The sequence below is a fragment of the Dermochelys coriacea genome, chromosome 1 (genome assembly GCF_009764565.3).
Source record: "Dermochelys coriacea isolate rDerCor1 chromosome 1, rDerCor1.pri.v4, whole genome shotgun sequence".
NCBI lineage: Eukaryota > Metazoa > Chordata > Testudines > Dermochelyidae > Dermochelys > Dermochelys coriacea.
In genome coordinates this window covers 149205136-149221212 of record NC_050068.2, presented here as the reverse complement: position 1 = coordinate 149221212, position 16077 = coordinate 149205136, and the positions used below count along the sequence as shown (strand labels likewise).

Here is a 16077-nt window from a genome sequence, read left to right as displayed (position 1 = left end):
AGAAATAAGCTTAGGGGGTCTCTCATGCAGGTCCCCATGTCTGTACCCTAGAGTTCAGAGTGGGGAGGGAACCCTGACAGTTCTCATTCACAATCACAACTGTATCCATCAAAGAATGTTGTTTAAAAGTGTTGCCTTTATAGCAGAGTTTTTATTTACCTTATTGTACCCTCATAAAAGAGGCTGTTTAATTTTCTTTCATTTCTTGTATGGTGTTTTAAAATGTATTTTCCTTTATAAAAGGTAGATCCAGTTTTATTAAAGGATAATCACATAATGTTTTCTAGTCTTGAGGAAACTATGAAGAACTTTCATTGAGGTAATAGATTGCAAATGTGAAATATTTCATTAAGCAGCTAAGAAAATTGTCTGCTAACCACTCATCATTAGTAGTAGCATCCTCAGTCCTATTGAGGGCTGATTGCATGATCCTAAGCATTCTTTGTTGTACCACTTTTGCGTCTATTAGCATTGTCACCTGATTAACTTTTAGAACTGTCCCTTTCCCATATGATTAGCTCTATTAGTACTGTATTTCAGTTTTTTTTTTCTAGTCACAATTTCACGTGAACACTGCCCTGAAAAAATACTTATTTCAAATCTAATGCTCAATTTAGCAAACTCAAGAGGTTTGGAGACACAGTCTGTATTTTGCTGATCATCTGAATCATAACCTATATGCAATAACTTATGCATGGAAGGGCTAAAAGGAGAAAAAAATTAAAGTAAAAGCAAGATCAATACACACATGCTGAAGTGAAAAAACAGACTGACAGAGCCAGAAGAGTACCCAGAAGTCACCTACTACAGAACTGCCCAACAAAGAAAATAACAGAACACCACTACCTGTCACCTTCAGCCCCCAACTAAAACCTCTCCAGCGCATCATCAAAGATTTGCAACCTATCCTGAAGGACGATCCCTCACTCTCACAGATCTTGGGAGACAGGCCAGTCCTCGCTTACAGACAACCCCCCCAGCCTGAAGCAAATACTCTCCAGCAACCACACACCACACAACAAAAACACTAACCCAGGAACCTATCCTTGCAACAAAGCCCGATGCCAACTCTGTCCACATATTTATTCAAAGGACACCATCATAGGACCTAATCACATTAGCCACGCCATAAGGGGCTCATTCACCTGCACATCTACTAATGCGATATATGCCATCATGTGCCAGCAATGCCCCTCTGCCATGTACATTGGTCAAACCAGACAGTCTCTACGTAAAAGAATGAATGGACACAAATCTGACATCAGGAATCATAACATTCAAAAACTGGTAGGAGAACACTTCAACCTCTCTGGCACCCAGTAAAAGATTTAAGGGTGGCAATTTTGCAACAGAAAAGCTTCAAAAACAGACTCCAATGAGAAACTGCTGAGCTTGAATTAATATGCAAACTAGATACCATTAACTTGTGTTTGAATAGAGACTGGGAGTGGCTGGGTCGTTACGCATATTGAATCTATTTCCCCATCTTAAGTATCCTCACACCTTCTTGTCAACTGTCTAAATGGGCCATCTTGATTATCACTACAAAAAGTTTTTTTTTCTCCTGCTGATAATAGCTCATCTTAATTAATTAGCCTCTTATAGTTTGTATGGCAACTTCCACCTTATTTGTATGTGTGTGTATATATATACTATATGTTCTTACTATATGTTCCATTCTGTGCATCTGATAAAGTGGGCTATAGCCCACAAAAGCTTATGCTCTAATACATTTGTTAGTCTCTAAGGTGCCACAGGTACTCCTGTTCTTTTTGAGAAATTTGGTACATTTCCAGTGTTTCATTTTTAGATTCACCCAAATAGTGAAATTGAGATCCACAGGAATTCTGATTGACAGCTTTAAAGAGAAGTGTGTAGTAGACACAGTATATTACCCTGGGACATCAGAAATTACATACCTGACCACTTGATTATTTCTGTTTCCTCACAGTAAAAATAGCTGCAAGTGCTGGCTGTCACTAAAGTATCTATTATAAACATAGAAATTCAGAAGTGGCAGGTTGGTGTTTTGGGCACATTTCTACTATATCCAGACAAATGTCATTTAGTTTCCATATCTGGTATTCAGTCCATCAATCTAGGTAAGGAAAAAAAAAGGGTGTGTGTATGTGTACTTCACTACTTTCTATAGGGAAACTGAATGTGCCATGTATTAACACAAAATTGATTCTTTGTAGGGAGGCTGCCACAAACAAATTGTTGTGGTATTAACTTGTCAGAACAAGCATCTAAAAATAATAGAAATGAAAAGAAAGTATACGTGAATGATCGTTATATAAAGATAACAGTGGAAGAGAGTTGTGTACGGAAATGTGCAAAGGTGGCATAGCATCACTTGAACTGTGAAAGGGCCAAATTCAGATGGTTGGATTTAACTCCCATATTACTCAGGAGACCCTGATCTTTACTAGCTCAATGGGCATTAATTAATCTGTGATTAGCAGTTCAATGTCTTGCATGTAAATGTGTGGAAAAGTAACAGTTTCTGAAAGAAGAAAAGGAGTACTTGTGGCACCTTAGAGACTAACAAATTTATTTGAGCATAAGCTTTCGTGAGCTACATCTCACTTCATCAGATGCATTTGGAATATGTTATACAGTAGCCCAGCGTGGGGAAGAAATTAAGCTTGGGCACGAGATATCGTAGCTGTGCCTCCCTTCTTCCGCTCTACACAATCACATATACTCTATATACAAAATCATCCTCTGTTTTAATAACATGCTTAAAGCTGCACATTGGGATGGTATTAAGAGGCATTTAAACAGAAGCCCCTATATGTTTAGTTTTAATTTACTTTCATATTGTATGTTAAGATGCTGTGGGAGTTTGTGATACAACATCAGATCAAATATATGCCAGACACCCAGCTCTACACCTCCTTTGTATTCCAGCAAAGAGCAACATCTCCTACATATCCCAAGAGCCTGGGAAAGAGCAGCACTTGTATGGCAAGCCACTGACTAACATTCAACCCAGCAAAATGGAGATAGTGTTGACGGGCAAAGGAAAACATTGTGAACAACCTCACAATCACCCACTACCAAAGGCACATGTCCTGTAATAATCAAGGTGGTCTGCAGACTGTGTCCCCTCTGGACCCTTCATTGCTGCCAGATGCACAAATAGCTAAAGTTGCTAAAAATGTCACTTTCAACCAACAGCTGACTAGGAAAGAAGTAAGTGCCAGTGCTTGAGATATTTAATAATAGAAAGGACAAAACTCTAGAAAATGTACTCTTGGGAACAATCCTGCATTGGCAGGAGAATAGATTACTTGATGTAATATGTTCTTCAGCTTTAATTTTTATAAAATGGTTCCAAGTACAGTGTATTGTGTTTCAAAAGGAGATGAGCAAAATCAGTGGGGGTTTTTTGGTCTTGAAAAATGGTATTGATTACAGTAGCTTGTCCCCAAACCTCAACATCACCAGATACTCAAATAAATAGTCTGTGTTTTGGCCTTTTTTAAGCGACTTTGGCAAATTTCCAGTAGCAACAACTCATAAGGGCTGCTTTTCCAGGCAAAATAGTAAACAGTTACCCTGTTTTAAATTCATGAATATTAGTGAAACTATCAGTTCTCCAAGCTGAAAACTTCAAAGGGAAAATTGCAGGTTTTGTAACCACCTCTATTATAGCAATGATATTTTTGACTGGCAAGCATAAAGTAGACAAGGAATTATTGTAAAAATTGAATTATATCCCAAAACCTTGACATCCAGGAATTGTGTAGACTATAACTCTCTCTATGGAAGCACTATACTTTGCATTTTAAAATACATATTTAATTTTTAAAAGATATTGGGAATTAAAGTCTGACTATTTATGCTTAAAAATAATAGAAAATATTCTTCCAGCCATTACTTCAGTGAAAGCAGGTCATCCTGGAACTTAAAATGGGGTGATTTTGTGCTACTGAATATTTGACATTTTTGGAAGTGAAATACAGATTGATATTCTACATTTGTAATGCACTGGATATGGTATAATAAGCCATACATTGTGATGAAAATGCTGCCATAAAAATAATGATAATTTATTGCATAGAATAGTCTCATACAAAATGTAATAAAAAAGTAAATATGAAGTGAAGTTGCTTGCTTAAAATAAATTCTCATTGTGTTATTTATTCAATAGATACATAAAACTTCATAGATAACGTCAAATGACTCCTAATGTCTTCACAATCTATTTTAAATCTCTCATTTTACTCATAGTGTCTACATGCAGCATATTTTTTTACTTTCTGACAGGTTTTGTAATAAAATAGTTTTATCTTTCATATTCATATTTCCTCAGTATACTTTATTGTTATAGGTAAAAACATGCCTGTGAAAAGACACATTTGGTGGTAGTTATTCAAGCAAGGTTTCTGAGAACAAAAGATGTAATTGTATCATAAAGCGTTGCCTTGTCTTGTCTCAGATAAAGGAAAAAGAATTGAAATACATTATTAATGCCATTAATTCCTCATGTAATTCATCTGTAACTGCCTTTCAGCATCAACTGAATCCATTAAAATCATTAATTTGTGAGCATTTCAGATGAGAATTAATATTATTTTTTTATTTTTAAAATGGGGTGAACTTGACTGCTCACAAGAAGGGGAGAGAGGTGGCATGGGCTGTAGCTTCATTTAATACAGGCACCATGCCACGCTCCCCACAAAACTCCTGCCTCTGCACTTCCGTTCTGATTTTAAATAATCCTGCTATTTTAGGAAAGAGATCCCTGTGTGTTATTGTTTAAAGTATTGTCTCTAATACTCATCAGACACTCGGTTGAAGCCACTAATTTGTTTCTTATGTGACTACCTAATCTAGGGCAAAATGCTACTCTTATACGCTGCTTTTCTGATGTTTGTCCATTTTCAGTCATCATCATTACAGACCTCATGTTTGTGGACAGAGCACTATGTTGGAGTCTAGGGTTGAGATACTAGCCCCCACTCAAGCCCTTTTATGCAACGTAAAAGGGCTGGAGTGACAGGCTGGAGTAGTCTATAAAGGCCCTAAAAGCCCTGGCTCTGGCTGGGGAAGGATTCCCCTGGCACAAGCCCTGTAAACCCAGCTGGAAGGCTGCTTTCCATGAACTCCCATGCCCTGAGGTATGTAGCCTGATGGGGAAGGGTTACAGTTAGGAGAGGCTATACTTGGGGGAAGGGCTGTAGGGTTTGCAGGAAATATTGTAGTCCATTCAGGCAGCCCAGGGAGGCTGCCATAACTTAGACAGCTCTAGCCTCCAGAGCAGTCCAGGATCTCCCCCTGCCCTGCAGGCTAGAAATTCTATGCTGCTTTTCCTAGAGACACAACCCAGACTCTCAATGATGATCCCTATACAGATTTGTGAGCAGAGGCTCACTCCTAATTGGGTGCTAATGAGAGGAAACATACTAGTTATGGATGCACTGTGCCAGACAATACTTTTCTGTAACTGGGAGAAGTGGGAAACCTTTGATGGAAGGCAAGTTCAAGAGGCACAGATGTTTTCTCCTCTGGCGTGTAGGGGCTGCTCTTCAATTGCAAATCCCTTCCTTGGTTTTTCTTGGCTCTCACTGATGTGGCATGCTCTATGTACATTTAGAAAGTGCCTCTTGCAGTCAGTTGAACAGCCATGATTTTCTGGATCATGAAGGTCCAGAATAGCAGACAGAGTATGAGTAGGCATATTTAATAGTTTTTAAAAGAGAGAGATTGTTGTCCTATAATTCAGGTACTGAAATAATATCTCAACCCTTGCTTAGATGGGCTGTATTTATTTTCTCCAATGTAACTTTCACTCTATTTGGCTATATAAAGTATTATTGGTTAGTAAGGATCACTTTGGACTTGTCGACTCTGTGCCGCAGCATGGACTACATAGGTTTAAATTGCAGAGCGCACCAAAGCGCTGTACTCTAGATGCCCCAGGTGAACACTGCTAGTAAAAACTAAAAGTTGCCTAGTTCATGATAGTTTGCACTGCAGCACAGTGTAGACAGGGCCTTTATTTAATTATACACATCAAATATTATATACATTTTTTTAATTGGAAACAACCATTCATAGTAATATTAGGGACTTTTTTCCTCAGGTCAAAAGGTATATGATATTGATATGAATACATTATTTTATGTTTCTTTTACAGATGAAAGGGAAGATGTTCAAAAGAAAACATTCACAAAATGGGTAAATGCACAGTTTGCTAAGGTAAGGGAATTTCCTGTTTTCCTTTATAAATCAAAGACTGTTATGTACATATACTGTCAGATTTTCAAAAGAGCTTATTTCCCACAATTGGGACCAAATTTGCAAGAGAGTTCAGCTGGGGATTGAGCACTTTTGAAAACATAGTTCCTTCATTTAGTTGCCTAAATTGGAGCTGAGCTCTTCTGAAAATATGGCTCTTAATATTGAAACCTTGCTCTGCAATCCCTTTTGGTTTTTCAGTTTTATCACTGAAAGGATTTGGGAAAGTTGGAAGAACACAGTTATCCCTTTGCCTTATTCCTCCAATTCTCTTCTTCTGAAAATCAAATCAAATCTTAAAGACCTGAAGTTTATTATGTATGTTTGAATAAATTTCAGTTCGTGAGCTGTAGCTCATGAAAGCTTATGCTCTAATAAATTTGTTAGTCTCTAAGGTGCCACAAGTACTCCTTTTCTTTTTGCGAATACAGACTAACACGGCTGCTACTCTAAAAACCTTTCACAATACTGTGACCTCCCTGGACATGACTGATTAACCAATATTCAGCATCTTGTGGGTTGTTTGTTAGGTGCAGAAATTGATAATATGAATCAGGTATGTCTTTATTGCAGTCCAGTTTATTTATAAAGAATGTACACAAAGTCCCGTTTCCCTGAACACAGTAGGAATCAAACAATAAGAGACCGTTTCTTTGTTTACCATTCCAAACCTCTTTCCAGGTAGCACTTAGCCCAAAGCACTTTCTATATTAGTTTTTTCTCAGGGTCTCACTTAAAGTGCTTCTCTGGGGCTTCTTTGCTGCCTTCTCTGTGTGCTTCTTTGTGTTTCCGTTTTTCTTTCTCACACACACAGCTCCATCAAACAATAACCAAGTCCCCCAGCATTTTCATTCAGACCCGTTTCAGATCACATGGATGAAATCCTATTCCAGCCTTGCATGTGGATTGTGTTTTGGGGTGTAGCTCCTATTGTTTCAGCTATCTAGTACATAAAGACAGGTTTCAGAGTAGCAGCCGTGTTAGTGTGTATTCACAAAAAGAAAAGGAGTACTTGTGGCACCTTAGAGACTAACAAATTTATTAGAGCATAAGCTTTCGTGAGCTACAGCTCACTTCATCGGATGCATCCGATGCGTCTCTAAGGTGTCACAAGTACTCCTTTTCTTTTTGCTAGTACATAAAGGCGCTTACTGGCATTTTACACTTATCTTGAACCGCCCAATATATAATGATATAATCAGTTACAAAACACAGTGTAATAGTTCTAACAATAGATAAGCTAGAAGCAAACCACGTGATTCAAATGCTCTAGAACATTGGGAGAGAAAGTCTTCATAATATGAACACAAATCTGCATATAAATGTCATAGCTACCCCCTCTCTCCAGCATGGAGCAAACTAAAAGATCACCCTCAGAAAGTGTCAGAAATCTGGGATCTCCGTTTTGTGACTCAACCCCATCTGTACTTCCAGCTCTGCTCATCTGCATGATGTGGGGGTTGCTCTGTTGGAAATTATGTTAATTCAGAAATGCTAATGTGGTATGTTGTGATAACATGCTTTATAATGTAGGCAGAGTCAGAATGAGCTCTACCCTGACATCTGGTGGTGAGCTGTGGAAAAAGACTTCAGGGGCTGATCTTGTTTGCATGGACACACTCATTTGCATAGGCACACCCACCCTGCCTAGCATGATGGACTGCTTGCCCAAATGGTCATTTTGCTGCTGTGGGATCCCCAGTCTCTCTGTTATTGGGGCAGGAGTAATAAGGGGTTGTTATCCTGGTTATGTGAATCAAGGACAGTAGAACTGTACTTGGCATTTTATGACCGAGGGACTCGCCCTCAACTTAGTAGCACTTGCTAGGCAAGGGACATGGGTTCCAAAACCCAGTGAATTGAGAGGGGCTGGGGATAGGTATGTGTGCTTGGCAGTATGGCCCTCAGAAGGGCCCCAAACACTGCTTTGGTCCTTCTATTCTCTATGGTGTAATAAGAGAGCTAATTTTGGCTCCATTAGGAGTCTTGTTACATGCTACAGAGCTGAAATCACTGATATCTAGGTGTAAGCAGTAGACCTACTTTGGGCTAGTGGTGCACTAGCACTGAGGTTCTCCCTACTACCAGCTAAAAATCACTAAGCGCTGGAAGAGCTGAAGTTGCTGAGAGCTGTGTTAAGTGGAGGATGGGGGGCCTGAAGATAAGCTGGTGAGCGGACAGCAGGACAGCTAGCAGAGAGGATAGCTGGGAGGCTGGCGGAGAGGAGCAGACAGCAGGACAGCTAGTGGAGATCGGAGAGCAGCAGATAGCTGGGCAGCTGATGGAGAGGTGCAGCTGGTGCTGAAGACTGCAGCAGAACCCCATGGAGAGGCATGTCACTTGGCAGTTGCCCTGAGCAGAAGAGCATGTATAATGCCCCCCCATACCTCCCTCCGCTTCCACCCAGGCTGGAAGGTAAACTCTGCAGATGAACTTCTGAACTCTGGGGGGCTGCACTGACCAAGGTCAGAAACTGGGGATGGGGGGCTGACTATTGGGTTGCTGGACTTAAGACCCTAAGGGGAAAAGAATACTGCCAAACTTACTTGGGGGTGGGTCTTTTGTTCATGGTTGGTGTTATGAATCCTGTTTGTGGTGTATCCCCAAGATAATGCCACATTGTTTCCCTCTTTTATTAAAAGGTTTTTGCTACACCCAGACACTGTGCTTATGAGAGGGGAAGTATTGCCCAGGGGAGTGGTATGTAATTGTCCCAGGTCACTGGGTGGGGGCTTGAGTCAGTTTTGCATTATGTTATTGAAATGGAACCCATAGATACTGAACCCAGCCCTTGTTGCTGCCAACTCTGACAGGCAGAAGGGTTACAATAATTTATCATCACTGTAGTTTTATGTTGCACCATACAATGTGTGAAATTTTTAAATGACTAGTCTTGATTGTAGAATTGGCTCAGATAGCTTCTGTATAGTTTCAAAAGTGTGTCTTGTTAAGCTGATTAGCCTTAAGGGTCTGCATTAATTATAAACAGATGGTAAAATATGTTATGTCACTTCTCTTTCTTGCTCAGGAGCAATGGAATCCATTTCATTAATTAAGTATGAAATATTCTGGGATGAGTGTCAGTTGGCAAAAAAAAACAAAAGACAGTTAGAGATGGACCTAACTAAAAGGCTAATTTCAAATGTCTTCAGAACTTAGGGACACCACAGGAGTAAAGCCATTTGTCCTCAGAGATAACTTGCTGAGTTCAGATCTTTTCCCGCAAATGTTTTTTTTTCAAGTCCAAGGTGCACCGAACATCTCTTGAACATACCAGTCAAATTCAAGTAATCTCCATTCCCTGTTCTGGACTGAAACTCAAGCATATTGAGTCTCACATGCCTACTACATACAATAATCATCTGAATATATGCAATATTTTATTATAAATGGTAAAATTTTGAAAATCTTCCTCCTAACTTGTGTGTTTAAAAGTGCATGTGTCTGTGGTTTGGCAATATGTGCCTTTTTATTATCACATACTAGGAAGAAAAAATAATGCTTTTCTGTTCAATATTAACTACTGTCTCTTGACATGTTTGTAATGACACCCCTGGGTTAGATCATATGTGGAGATTGAACCTTCATTAGGAAGGACTTTGAGATCTAATAATGAAAAGCACTACATAAGAGCTGGGTGGTGGTATTATTATTGTTAATATTTTATTATTATCATTACTACCTCTTAGTAGTACCAGGTCCCTTAGCTCAGAGGCAGTAATAAATTCTTAAACTCACTAACCATTAGATGGGGACAGAGCCACACGGCATTATTATGAGTTATACAAGCATCAAAGAGCAAGTTATTCTCAGACTTCTGCCTCTTTTCCCACACAACTGTAGCCTGTGCAGAGAATCTGAGATTTCAGAGGAGCAAAAGAGATCTAATTAATATTTATGCATGCAGCATTGCAAGTGAATATCTGGTATTTTCTATTAGGGTTTTGTCCAAAGTGAAGTAGCAAGCCTTAATGCTCCATTGGCCAGATTCCTAGCATATGTAAAGTGTCGTAGCTCGATTGATGTTGGCAGAACTATGCTGATTTACACTAGCTGACGATCTGATTGTATATCTCATGGCTCTGTAATGATATAAATAACCAAGGATTCATATAGCCTGCGACACACCTGTCTCAGACATCAAGAGAAAGACAATCCAGCAGCTTCTGGCTAAGACAGAACCTTTCCAATAAATGAAGAGTTAACCACTTTCTTAACTACTGTACTCTGTAACAAATCATACAGTGTGGTTAGCTATGCTTTTCAAAGTGATGACATTTTATAAAGTGATTTCTATTCTGTTTAGTACATTTGTGGTTTTCTCTTTATTTTTTGCCCTATACCCAGTAACCTTTATCATTAAGGTTACTAGAATTATTTGGGTAGCCAATTAAGTTGGGAGACAATAGGCTGCCAAACATACTAGAAGGAAGGAAGGGAGGAAGGAAACTGACCTTTTGAGATTAAGAGAGGTGGTAGTAGGAATGAAGCATTGTCTTGTTCTTTGTTAGAGGCAAAGGAGCCATATTTACTTCTTCAAACTGTGACAAATGGGGATTGGCAAAGCCATGATCAGATGGGTGCTAGGCTTGTTTTATGACCCTATACATTGTTTGGTTTTGCAGGGGGTATGGAATTGACATCAATATATTTAGGACATTACAGTGGTGATTTTGCAGTGTGAGGTTGCTATGTTTGTCATGTGGATTTGTCACTGAGAAACTCAATTATTTTTACCTGCACAATTTACCTGCACATGCAGCTAAAACTAACATGCTTTCTGTCCTCTATGGGAATGCAATGGAACAAATGCTCCTGAGGACATGCGTACATTCATGAAAGGTAACAGGAATCAACTAAAGCTATGAAGTTAGTGTGTGAAAGTAAAGTGCATTAAGCTCCTGTGTGGATGCTCTCCTTCAGACAGAAACTGGCCAGAGTTTACTTTAGTTTAATTCTCCTTGAAGGATAATTTGTGCTTTAACTTCACATGGTTAGTTAATTCATCTTCACTTCCCCATATAGACAAGCCCTAAATCATTTACATGCATCTGAAAATTCCATCCTTAATTATATAGAGCTAGAATGTGGAATCTTATTTTTACTAGTGAGCAATTACTCACATAAGTAATCCCATTAATTTCAGTGAGCATGCCTGGGTGAGCAACTCCTCTCCAGTGCAGATGAGAGGGGCCACAATTTGGCTCTTAATGTTTGGAAAGAGCTCTAAGTTAAAAGGGACTATGTCAATTGAAAGTAACTGCAGAAAATGAGACTAGAACTGAGGAGGCCTGAATCACAGTTCCATGTTCTAACTGTTATCTGGGGTTTTCTGAATCTGAAACTATGGTAACTAATCTCCGTTTTTCAGGAAGTTGCAGGACATAAATAAGCACTTCTGTCCAATAAATTATTGGTACACACAGGAGTGCTGTCACTCAAAATCCTTTTTTTATTGATTCTAAAGCACTTTTCTAAAATTGCGGTAGTCTAGAGTACCCCAGACATAGTTATCCAAAATCTGAGGTGGTGTCAAGTAATCAGTAGCAGGTTTCTGGTGGACAGCTTTCCTCCTAGCCACGGGGGAGATGGATGTCAGTCTCCTAGCTCGTTGAAATCTCTTTCTCTCCAAACTTCTCCAAATTGCATACTCTAACTACTCTCTTTATAGGTTCTTCAAAAAAAAAAAAAAAAAGCACATTACTCATGTTAACCCCTACTGAGTTAACAATTTCCCTAGCATCAGTAAATAACTCATAATTTTAGTTATCAGCAAAGCAACTCCCAGCAAGAAACTCGTAGTCATAGACACCCAGATCCAAGATCAGCAATCCACGTTCCCTCCCATTCTCATAAATGTGTCACTTTATCTATCCTTATTAGCAACACTTCAGCTGTGCAGCTGTTTTGTCTGCTTAGTCAGAGAGCAAATCATTCCTGACTAAATGGTGTTCTCGCTTTCCGATAATGGTGGCTGAATAAACAAAATGGCTACTGTTAAGTCAAGTCCAGTTCTCTCATAACATTAACCACCAGACAACCTGCCTTTCTGTGATGAGTCATGAGATAGAAGATCTAGCAGTTATTGTCATGTAACTGACGTGATACTTGAGTCATGACAACTTTAAAAATGTGGAGCATATTTCTTTTTCTTAATATTGTTTTATTTTAAATGATAGAAAAGAGTTTCTCTGTGTACATCCTCCAAAGAGGTTAATTTGTAATATAATGTTCTTTTCTGTGTGCGTAAATGCAGCACAGGTGCAAGGCGTAGCCTAGTTCTTTATTAATAGTGCACACTGCAAAGTAATTAGAATCATTACAGGAGGTATGTTGGTACTATGCAGGATGATTATTTTTGAGATCTGAACTTTTTCTAAATGGTAAATGACAATTAACTTTTATTTTCTAACACAGCCTATTTATAAGTATCACATAGATTTTTACAGTAAATAGCTTAAATGTAACCACAGTCTGCAACTGTAACTTAATGATGTCTACAGTGCATTTTCCAGGAGCTTGGGTGGTATCAGTGTTTAAATATTTTAACTAATGAATTGCATAATAGACTTCATAGTAGAAAACATTATTGATGTCTGAATTGCTATCTAATAGTACATTAAAAATAAGGCGCTTACAAATGGCAACTAATTTTGCAACTCTGAGTCACTGCCAGCATGGCAAAAAAAAATGTCAGGAAATCAGTGCACTCACACAGGGCAAAAGAAATCAACCAACATTCACCAGGTGTTGAGAATAATTGATTTCACTCTTTCCTGATGGAGCAGGCATTTCAAAATAAACAAATACAATTCTAATGATAGTGATGAAAAAAGATGAAAGCTGCAAAGCAAATAGCTAAGTAATGTGAGTTTTGTCTGTTTTAATTGTATGTCATGTTCTGATGACTAATTTTAGATTCTGAATTGTTGCTCAACATTGTGACTTATAAGTGGGTTGCATACAAGAACACTAATTTGTGGATAAGTTTTCACCCTTTGAACTTCAAGTACTGCATGTCAGCAAGATGAATTTTCTTTTCTTTTATATGCATTTTTGAGTGCACAGGGTTTAAATTGATTGGTGCATTCATGCTAGGGCTGGACAAATATTTAGGGCACAAATTTACAGAGGAGCCTATTATACATCCTAAATGTACTTTTTACTATCACACAAATACAGCAAAATTTCCACCAAATGCATCCGATGAAGTGAGCTGTAGCTCATGAAAGCTTATGCTCTAATAAATTTGTTAGTCTCTAAGGTGCCATAAGTACTCCTTTTCTTTTTGCAAATACAGACTAACACGACTGTTACTCTGAAACAAATACAGCAGTTCACTTTCAATTGAGTCATGATCAGAGCTGGTTGAAAAATTCACAAAAAAACATTTTCCATAATTTGAAAAAAATTGAAGTCATTTTTGTTCTTTTGAAAGCCTGTATAACAATTTTTGATTTAAAACTTTTATTTAAAAATAGAAGAATTTAAAGTTTCAAAAGCATTTCAATTTTCCTTTACCCCCCACCTGGCCTTTTATCCTCCCCCACACACCTATTTTCTCTTTTGTCACTGAAAAATGAGAAAGATGAGGGCAAGCAAAAGTGATAGACCAAAAGGGAAAAAAAAGACTAAATTTTCATTTTACAGTATAATTGAAAAAATTGGGAAAAAACTACTATTAAAGAAAAAATTAAGTTTGAAAAAAGGCAATTCTGAAATGTGGAAAAATAGTTCTGAAATGTGACCATTTCTAATTATGTCGGTGATTTTTACAGTAGCATTCAGGGGCATGGTCTAATTGTAGTAGACAATATGAAAACAAATATGTAGTAAAGAAAAACAACAAGGAGTCCTTGTGGCACCTTAGCCATGGTCTACACTATGAGTTTAGGTCAAATTTAGCAGCATTAGGTCAATTTAACCCTGCACCTGTCCACACGACCAAGCCTGTTTTATCAACTTAAACGGCTCTTAAAATAGATTTCTGTACTCCTCCCCAGTGAGGGAAGTAGTGCTAAAATCGACCTCGCTGGGTCAAATTTGGGGTAGTGTGGACACAGTTTGATGGTATTGGCCTCCGGGAGCTATCCCAGAGTGCTCCGTTGTAACCGCTCTGGACAGCACTCTCAACTTAGATGCACTGGCCAGGTAGACAGGAAAAGCCCCGGGAACTTTTGAATTTCATTTCCTGTTTGGCCAGCATGGCGAGCTGATCAGCATAGGTGACCATGCAGAGCTTATCAGCACAGGTGACCATGGAGTCCCAGAATCGCAAAAGAGCTCCAACCGGACCAAACGGGAGACACTGGATCTAATTGCTGTATGAGGAGAAGAATCTGTGCAGGCAGAACTCCATTCCAAAAGACTAAATGCCAACATATTTGCCAAAATCTCCACAGGCATGATTGACAGAGGCTACAACAGGGATACACAGGAGTGCTGTGTGAAAGTTAAGGAGCTGAAGCAAGCCTACCAAAAAACAAAGGATGCAAATGGTTGCTCCGGGTCTGAGCCCCATACATGCCATTTCTATGATGAGTTGCATGCATTCTAGGGAGCGCCCTTACCAGTACCCCACCACTGTCCGTGGACACCTGCAAGGGGAGAGTCTTACGCAACAGGGATGAGGATTTTGTGAATGAGGAAGATGAGGAGAAGGAGGAGGTGGTTGAGGATAGCCCACAGCAGCAAGCGGAGAATCCCTTCTCCCTGGCAGCCAGGAACTGTTCATTACCCTGGAGCCAATACCCTCCCAACTCTCCCAAGGTGTGCTCTCAGACCATGAAGCTTGAGAAGGCACCTCTGGTGAGTGTACTTTCGTAAATATAATACATAGTTTAAAAGCAAGCATGTTTAATGATTAATTTGCCCTGAAGAATTGGGATGCATTTGCATCCAGTGTAGCTGCTGGAAAAGTCTGTTAACGTGTCTAGGGATGGAGCGGAAATCCCCCAGGGACATCTCTATGAAGCTCTCCTGGAGGTACTCTAAAAGCCTTTGCAGAAGGTTTCTGGGGATGTCAGCCTTATTCCGTCCTTCTTGGTAGGACACTTTTACCACGGCAAGCCAGTAGCAAGTAGTATGGAATCATTGCAGAAGAAAGCGTTGCATGGGCCCAGGCTTTGATGGCATTCAAGCAACATCAGTTCTTTATCTCTTTGTATTAGCCTCAGGAGCGTGATATCATTCACGGTCACCTGGTTCAAATATGGGAAATTTGTTTAAGCGGACGTTCAGAGGTGCCTGTTCCTGCTGGGCTGTTTGCCTTTGGCTGAAAAGAAATCATCCCCGCTGTTAGCCACGTGGTGCGGGGAGGCCCATTCAGGCTGAGATGTTTGCGTTTGGCTGACAGGGATCTTCCCTGATACTAGCCATGTGGGGCAGGTGGGGGGGAATGAAGTGATCATCCCAGAGAATTGCGGGAGGGAGTTGGGTTGTACTGCAGATTCACCCTAAAACCACAGCCCCTCCTTTTAAATGGCCAACCCAACAGGCTTTGCTTTGTATGGGAAAGGAGGACGTTGCTGTTTGAAACCGTTCCCACATGTTATGAAGGTTGAAGAAGCCGAAACCCTTTGCCTTACCATGGCTGCCTACAATTCTGTTGCCCAGCCAATTCTTTTTCCCAGCCGAGCGTGTGTGATGTCTCACACCAAACCAGCAGTCACTCAATATAAGAGGCAAAATGCAACCTTGTACCAAAAGCACATGTGCTGTGTAATGTGAATCACTTGATTCAGTGTGAAATAGTCTTCCCTTTGTTCTCTAAAATGTATATTTTTAAATACTACTTTCCCTTTTTTTCCTCCCATGGCTGCAAATGCT

General features: G+C 39.4%; 1 protein-coding gene across 9 annotated transcripts in view; it reads left to right on the top strand.

Annotated features, from left to right (window-relative positions):
• Positions 1-16077, top strand: part of DMD (dystrophin) — a 1935994-nt gene that overhangs the window by 224584 nt on the left and 1695333 nt on the right. For all 9 annotated transcript variants that reach the window (XM_043505382.1, XM_043505371.1, XM_043505378.1 and 6 more), the window contains exon 2: positions 6149-6210. In XM_043505382.1, coding sequence (XP_043361317.1) covers positions 6149-6210 — 62 coding nt within the window. The remainder of the gene's footprint in view (positions 1-6148; positions 6211-16077) is intronic.